This window comes from Etheostoma spectabile, chromosome 1, assembly GCF_008692095.1.
Source record: "Etheostoma spectabile isolate EspeVRDwgs_2016 chromosome 1, UIUC_Espe_1.0, whole genome shotgun sequence".
Lineage (NCBI taxonomy): Eukaryota > Metazoa > Chordata > Actinopteri > Perciformes > Percidae > Etheostoma > Etheostoma spectabile.
The window spans coordinates 17,121,095-17,128,388 of NC_045733.1; the positions used below are offsets into that span (position 1 = coordinate 17,121,095).

A 7,294-nucleotide genomic window follows, 5' to 3' on the forward strand; every position below is an offset into this window, starting at 1 on the left:
CACACACACACACACACACACACACATTGGAGAACGGATAGATCACTGCCAAATCATTACACTGGTGAGCTATGTATGCTGTCAGAAAATCAAATCCAGAGAAAAAACACTAAGCGAACATAGAGATCAAGACATTTTGGAGAAAAGTTTTGCTTTTGAAGAGCCAGCTCTTTTTGTATCTTGGAGCATTCTTGAACAGAACCACAAGCAATTTTCAATACACTACATGTCAAAAACGTAATTCCTTTGTGACAATAATATCATTTGACAAGAGATTTGACTAGTGACTAAAGCCGGTCATCATAGCAAGATTTGCAAGACTTTTTAGCAAACTAAAATGGATGGAAACAAATGAATGCCTGCAAGGTAAAAAGTAAATATTAATCATATGGAGTAGTGGTGGAAAAAGGTTGGTAGTAAATATTTTGGAGTTTATGGGCAAAATCACATAAAACCACCAGCATGATCATTTCAAATGTTGTATATTACGGAACATACCTCCAACAGGTTTTGGTATTTTATCACCACTTTTAACAGATCCACGGTCCATTAAAGACAAACATTACGCGTACTGTGGTTATTACAAAAAATACCCTTTAAAATGTCTCAACTCAATGAATGCAGATGACAGACCTTGACAGTTTTTGCCATCTGCTGAAATCTCAAATCCAGCGTTGCAGACACAATGGAAGCTGCCCACAGTGTTCACACAGCGGCCGTTGTTGCAGATACGACCGTTTGCCACACACTCATCCATATCTGGCAGAAACGAACAGACAGCACAGTAAACACTTACATCCTCTGAAGTGTGTGTGCACAGTTGTGTGTCCGTGTGTGTATGTGTAACCTCTGCACTCTGTCCTGGTTGCAGTAGTCTGGAATCCAACAGGACACTGACAGATGTAAGAACCAGGGGTGTTCACACATTCTCCGTGTGCACACGGGCTTCTCTCGCATTCATCTTCATCTGGAGAACAAAAATAAAGCTCATAAATCTTCTTCATTTTATGTTCTTCCAGTTCAATGCTTGATAAACGTGTTCCTCACTCTGTCAGGAACTCACCAAAGCACTCTCCTCTTCCATTCAACCTAAAACCCATGTTGCACTCACAGCGATACCCAATGCCCGGCATGGGGATACACCTGCCATTCAGGCAGAGGTTGCGGAAGGCCTGGCACATGTTGGTGATGTTCTGGGTTAGGATAACACCGGGACCTGATAGAAAAATTCACACACATAAAATGCTGTAATGAAAACTCCACAGTGTCTTTTATTTTTGCTGTTCCTTTTTAAGTCATCTTAATATGTAAGACATTTGGAAAATATACATACAGAAACAGAAAATGTACATACAGTATGACCAAACAAAGTAGTAAAGGAAACTTAAAATCCCAACTTCCTTCAAAAGTAAAATGCATTTCATATGCATGTTGTCTTGCATTGCCAGACCTAAAGTATCTACACACTTCATTTGCACTGTACTAAGGTCTGGCAGGACCCACTATCGTTCTCATTAAGGCAAAAAAGCGCTTAGTTGTTTGAATTTCTCAAGAGAAGCCTAAACTCTGTCAAGCTGCCTTGCAAATCAAGGAGGAAATGTTATTGCAGAAGATTTTGCCAGATGAAAACAAGCAGCCTATCTACCTCCACTTCATGAAGAAGCAGTTGTCTGATGCCACACAACAATGGCAGCACCTATTAAAGTGCACATTGTAAATCAACTAAAAGGCAACATAAAGTATATTTGCCTGTATTAAATTAAAATAATAAACACTATCAAGTAGTAAAACCTGTTCTTTAAATTGATGTCAAAATATGTGGTCAATGTTATTAGGTAGCTGGTTACGGTAACACTGCACTGCTGAAGCTGCACTTTAATTGTGTGTGCTATACACTTGCTATAGTTTGTCATGGTCAGCCATGTTGTTGTTTTTAGCATTGGGCACCACCTAGCAGGTTGGAATTTGGAAATTTTGAGTGGGACATTCTGACCTCTGACTTTGACTTGAACGTAGCTTTGGTCAAAGTTTTCCATCATCAACATGTAGCTCGTTAGCTGGAGGGTGTGTGCTGTGATTTCTCAAAACTGGTATTTTTACCATGGCAACACAGGACCAGTGGGAGGTCAAGCATTGCACATCCACTGAGTCAGACCAAAAATAATTTTATGAGTGAGTTATATGAGTTATAAGCTATCATGGCACACGTCAACTTTGAAGACATGCCATGAATGTGAACCAAACAAAAGCAGAAAGCCGGAAAATACCTGATGGAGGAGGTTGTATAGGTAGTCCTGGATATGGATATTGTCCTGGGATTTGCCCTGGGATTGGCCCTGGGATCTGACCTGGAAATTGTCCTGGAAATTGTCCAGGAATCTGTCCCGGGACCTGGCCAGGAACTTGGATGGGAATTTGACCAGGAAACACTCCAGGTACTTGGCCCGGAACTTGCCCAGGAGTTTGACCAGGAGTTTGACCGGGATATGGAACTGGGTAGATGCCGGGTAGATCAGGACTCCCTGGGACACGACCAGGTACAATTCCTCCTCCGTTCCCATCAGGTATCTGGATGCACAGTTTCTGGTACTCTTCTAAAATGAGCAGATGTGAAAAACAAATGAGATTTGGCTCTGATTTAAGACATGGAGACACATAGATGAGAGCAATGGTAAGTGACCCCACCTGTTCCCCGAATTGGGCACATTTCAGGGGCGGAGCCATCAGACCAGCAGCGTCCACTATCACAGCAGCACTGCATTTTGGTCAGCAGCTGTGAGTTTTGATTGGCACAGCGCCCATTCAGCAGGCTAGCGTAGCAGTACCCACCACGAGAATCTGTGGGAAACAGCACAGCATGAAGTTAAAGTAACCGTGTTGTATGGAATATGGCATGTGTTGTCTGCACAATGAGCAAATTGGCAAGAGAACAACCAAAAAGCAGTAATTGCATCAGATTTTCATCATTTAGACGATAGAATCCACTTCCAATAGTCATCACTGCTTATTTATGAAAAGATTTCCTACATCCTGCAGTTTCTGGCACTGTGCACCAGCATGACTAACATTTGGGTTCCCTATTAACATAAATATATCATGTCTTGTTTCACACCCAGCCCATCCAGCGTATATACATAGATAAACTGACAGGCTACACTACTGATTGCTTGGTTAAGTTCGACAAGATGTCAGGCAAGCGTAGAGTTGGTTGGATGAAAAATAATTGGACCCTTCAGGGGCCGGAGTAGACATTGCTGCATGGGAAACAGACTCTAATGTTTGGCGAAACAATTTTCTGGAGCAAAAAACTCAGACATTCCTTCCTCACAAACATCCTCTACTGAGGGGGTAATGTGACCAGGATTTTGCATATGTTTGTGTGTATGAATGCATGTGTGTATACATGCACGTGTGACTATGTGCGTGTACATCTAATAGACTATTCTGACCTAAATTGTGTGTGTTTTTGTGTGTATGAGTGCATGTGTATGTGTGTGCGTGTGTCTGTCTGTATGAGAGAGACTGTTTTTAACCTCCAAGCATGCACACACTTCGATAATCAGACACACACACAAACACCTCACTTCTTCCAATTGTTATGTCAAAAAACAAAGTCGCCTGGGCACGAGAGGAGTTCACTTTACTTTTTTCATTGGTCCCCTCCTCAGTTTAAAGAGAATATAGTTACGTGTTGTGACCTAAATTCTACCAGCTGGAACTTTGGACAGATTTCAGTTCTTTCTGTGCTCAGTGCCAGGCATGAAGGGAAAAGAACCAAAATGGGCTGGAAAAAGGCGGCACCTTTTTAGCTTAACTGCATTGTCTCATATTTCATCTATCCTTGTAACAATGAATCAAAGCAAATTCAATACAGGTGATTATCCTTTGGACAGGTGAGACAGTCAGTGTGACAGACGGCTTACCTATACACCTGGATCCATCCACAGAGGTGTAATATCCCAGGGGACACTTGCACAAGTAGCTGCCAACTGTATTAGAGCATTCACCTACACCGCAGAGACCTGGAATGTTCGAACACTCGTCGAGATCTACAAAGAGAGGAGATGAGAGGAGAGGAGAGAATGACAAAAAACTCAAAATATTTTAGATTGCTTCTGGTTCGCTGAGAACTAACTTGAAATGTGAATCTTCAAGAATGACTAGAACACATGTTGGCAAAGGCAATGGAAATAAGGCATTGTCACAGGATATTAAATCCAGGGGCTTCTGTGGCTGTTCACTGCAGAAAGTCTGTTAAGAAATACACTGTAACTTAGACCTGCTTTAAATGTCTTTTACACAGTCCAGAAGTTTTCCGGCAATTATTTCTAGGCATAAAAAAGCACGTATTTTGTTCTGCAAATGAGAAAAAGCCTGCTCAGTCTGTTTAACTACAGCTAAACTTGGTCTGGAAATTGTCATATTCATGTCTTAATGAGCCAATATTATTCACAGGATAACTGTGGTTCTTTATGTGTGGAAGAACAAATATGATGCCTAAAGAAGGATTTAATTTAAGATTTATCTAGAGCCAGAAAAAACAAAAGTATTTTGAGTCTCTCATTGGCCACAATTACAAAGTAGGAAAAGATTGTGATAATCTATAAATTGCAGGAACGTCGATCTTAATAATAATTCTGTAAGCCAGTCTGAAGTTGATCATTAGGATACCCAGTTGAGATGAAAGATATTTTTAGAAAACTTGGACATCATTTTACCCGACTGTCTCTTGATTCATTTCACTGTTTTAAAAGGAAATTACAAGTTAACATTTAGCTATAATGCCAAATGGCACGGAGAAAAGCCATGTGTTAGCAACATTTCCTAACCTTAGCTAACATTAGCCACCATAAACTACTGGTCATCGAGACCAAGTAAACTTGGAGCAACAAAAAAAGAAGGTATTGAATTTAGCAATAGTGCGTTTTATGTCTCATGAATTCAACTTTTCATTTGTAAGAGGAAAAAGGTTTTTTATTTTAAAAGTTGCATAGTCTCTAGTCTCTCTCTTTAACACATGTATGGGGGGGATCTTTCAAGCTTCACAAATAAATGTTAAACAGGATTGCCGGGAGAAAGCTGAGTGCTGCTTTGGTTTAATTAAACAGATTTCAAGGGAAGGGCAAAGTAGCTTATGTGTGGTCTTTCCCAACAAAGTAATAATCAGAATACCACGACTGAGGTGAAGTTAACCACAACGAGACGGATGTGGCTTTTAACTCTACTTTCACATTGTTAATTAGAAACTTTTGAAATAATTTATTTTAGCCTACTCTGTAATTTAAGCTAACACTGAAAGTCAGACGTTTCACAGTTTTAATGTGATGGCTGCTAGCTTGATTCTTACCTTCACATTTCTGTGAGACCTCATTGAACTTGTGCCCAGCAGGGCATTTACATTCAAAGGATCCTACAGTGTTGATACAGTTTCCTCCTTGACAGATGCCAGGGATGGCCTGGCACTCATCCACATCTGTACATACAAAGCATACAATTAATACACACCCAAACACCCAAACACACACACACACACACACACACACACACACACACACACACACTCACACACAACACACACACACACAAAGGGACACACAGATTCCGTACAAAACAAGAAAACTGAGAGCAGCACACACACCACCACACCCAAACACAACAACACCACACCACACACGCACGCACAACACTCATACACACACAAACTCACACACACACACACACACACACACAGGCTTACATTACCATGACACACTCATCTGCACACGTCTGGCTTTGATGTGTATGGATTGAAATTGGGTCTGTTTTACTAGTCTTGCTCTGACTTTCCATCAACGATCAACAGAGTGACAAGGGAAAAGAGAAAGAGAGAGAGGAATGTCTACTGCAGGAGAAACAGAAATTGAAACCAAGTCGACCAAGGGAGAGACAGAAATATAGAAAGGACAGGTGTACAGTCAAAGAGACGGTTACGGTTGTAAAATCTCATACAATGATGTATACTAATGTACAGTATATGAAGATTTGGAGGAAAACCATGCTGTCATTAGGGATGATCCACCAGTCCATCTAACAACCTTTGGGAAAAACCTGAAATCTGTGCCTTGGTGAGCAACACTGATCATTAAATGAAATTCATTTAATGAATTTGACAGATTCAAATGGAGGTCTCAGGCTGAAACCCTCCAGGAGGCTGTGACCTGATGCAGTCTCAGAGCACTCCATGTTCCTCTGGGTCCTGGCTCAGGTCCGCCTCCCCTGCAGAGGTTCTGATGTTGTTGGGTCTGGAGCAGACAGGCAAAGGGCCGTCTTACCAGAAATGAGCTCTCCCACTTGGCACCGCCACTGACCCGTGTTACTGACTCTGACAGTCTCGCCACAGCGGGTGTCTGCGGGCATTCCATACACATGTGGGAGGCACTGCCACCCAACCCAATTTAACCCAATTAGAACTAATCCTCTGGAGAGGGGATGATAGGTAGGGATGAGGGGACGACAGAGGGAGAGGGACCATAGCAGACAAGGAGGGAGAAGGAGTTAAAACAAGAAGGTAGGAGCAGCCCAACACAAAGAAGGAGAGGGAAGGGAGGGTGACAGAGAGAGAGAAAAAAAGACAAAAACAGAAAAGAGACAGAGACGCTGAGGAACAGACTTTACCTTGGCAAGCCCCGGTGCGATGATTTGGTATGAACCCTCTTCGGCAGGGGTGAGGCTGGGCTGGGCACATCTCACAGGGGTGACCCCACGCCCGTCCCACTGTGGCGCAGCACAAAGTCTTTGTGCACACAATGCCTGTGAGCTGGCCTTGACACATCTGGTTATGCACCGAGGCGAAGCACGGTCCAGTGCGGTAGTCTGCGGAGGCAAAGCAGGAGTTTGTATTTAGTGGAAACTTACTGTAACTGTTTTTCTTTATTTCTAGTACTAATGTAATGCAAAACAGCTAAGTTTTGTTGCGAGTCAAACAAAAACAGTTCTACTGGTTGAGGTCTGTGAGATTTGAAAAAAAGAAATGCTAACTTTTGTGAAACATTTCAACCCAAACTGTGATGGACAAAGCTAAAGCCAATGTTGAAAAAACTAAAACATGAACTTGATACCTGAACAGAATAACTGTCTAGCATACACAACAGAAACTCTTGAATAAATGGAATTGTGCATAACATCTACTCACTTACATTACATAGTTATATCTATATACAGTATATGTGAGTATCTGTTCCTGACATTATAAACAGTCTGGCACTCAGGTGCATTGTATGTGCATGTGTTCGTGTGTGTGTGTGTGTGTGTGTGT

The 7,294-nt window shown here is 41.8% G+C and overlaps 1 protein-coding gene across 3 annotated transcripts in view; it reads right to left on the reverse strand.

The window, feature by feature from the left end:
- Nucleotides 1-7,294, reverse strand: part of fbn1 (fibrillin 1) — a 71,781-nt gene that overhangs the window by 50,519 nt on the left and 13,968 nt on the right. For all 3 annotated transcript variants that reach the window (XM_032535210.1, XM_032535342.1, XM_032535280.1), the window contains 8 exons: nt 6,655-6,852; nt 5,348-5,473; nt 3,924-4,049; nt 2,686-2,838; nt 2,268-2,594; nt 1,064-1,216; nt 848-967; nt 634-759 (listed from right to left, as the gene is read on the reverse strand). In XM_032535210.1, coding sequence (XP_032391101.1) covers nt 634-759; nt 848-967; nt 1,064-1,216; nt 2,268-2,594; nt 2,686-2,838; nt 3,924-4,049; nt 5,348-5,473; nt 6,655-6,852 — 1,329 coding nt within the window. The remainder of the gene's footprint in view (nt 1-633; nt 760-847; nt 968-1,063; nt 1,217-2,267; nt 2,595-2,685; nt 2,839-3,923; nt 4,050-5,347; nt 5,474-6,654; nt 6,853-7,294) is intronic.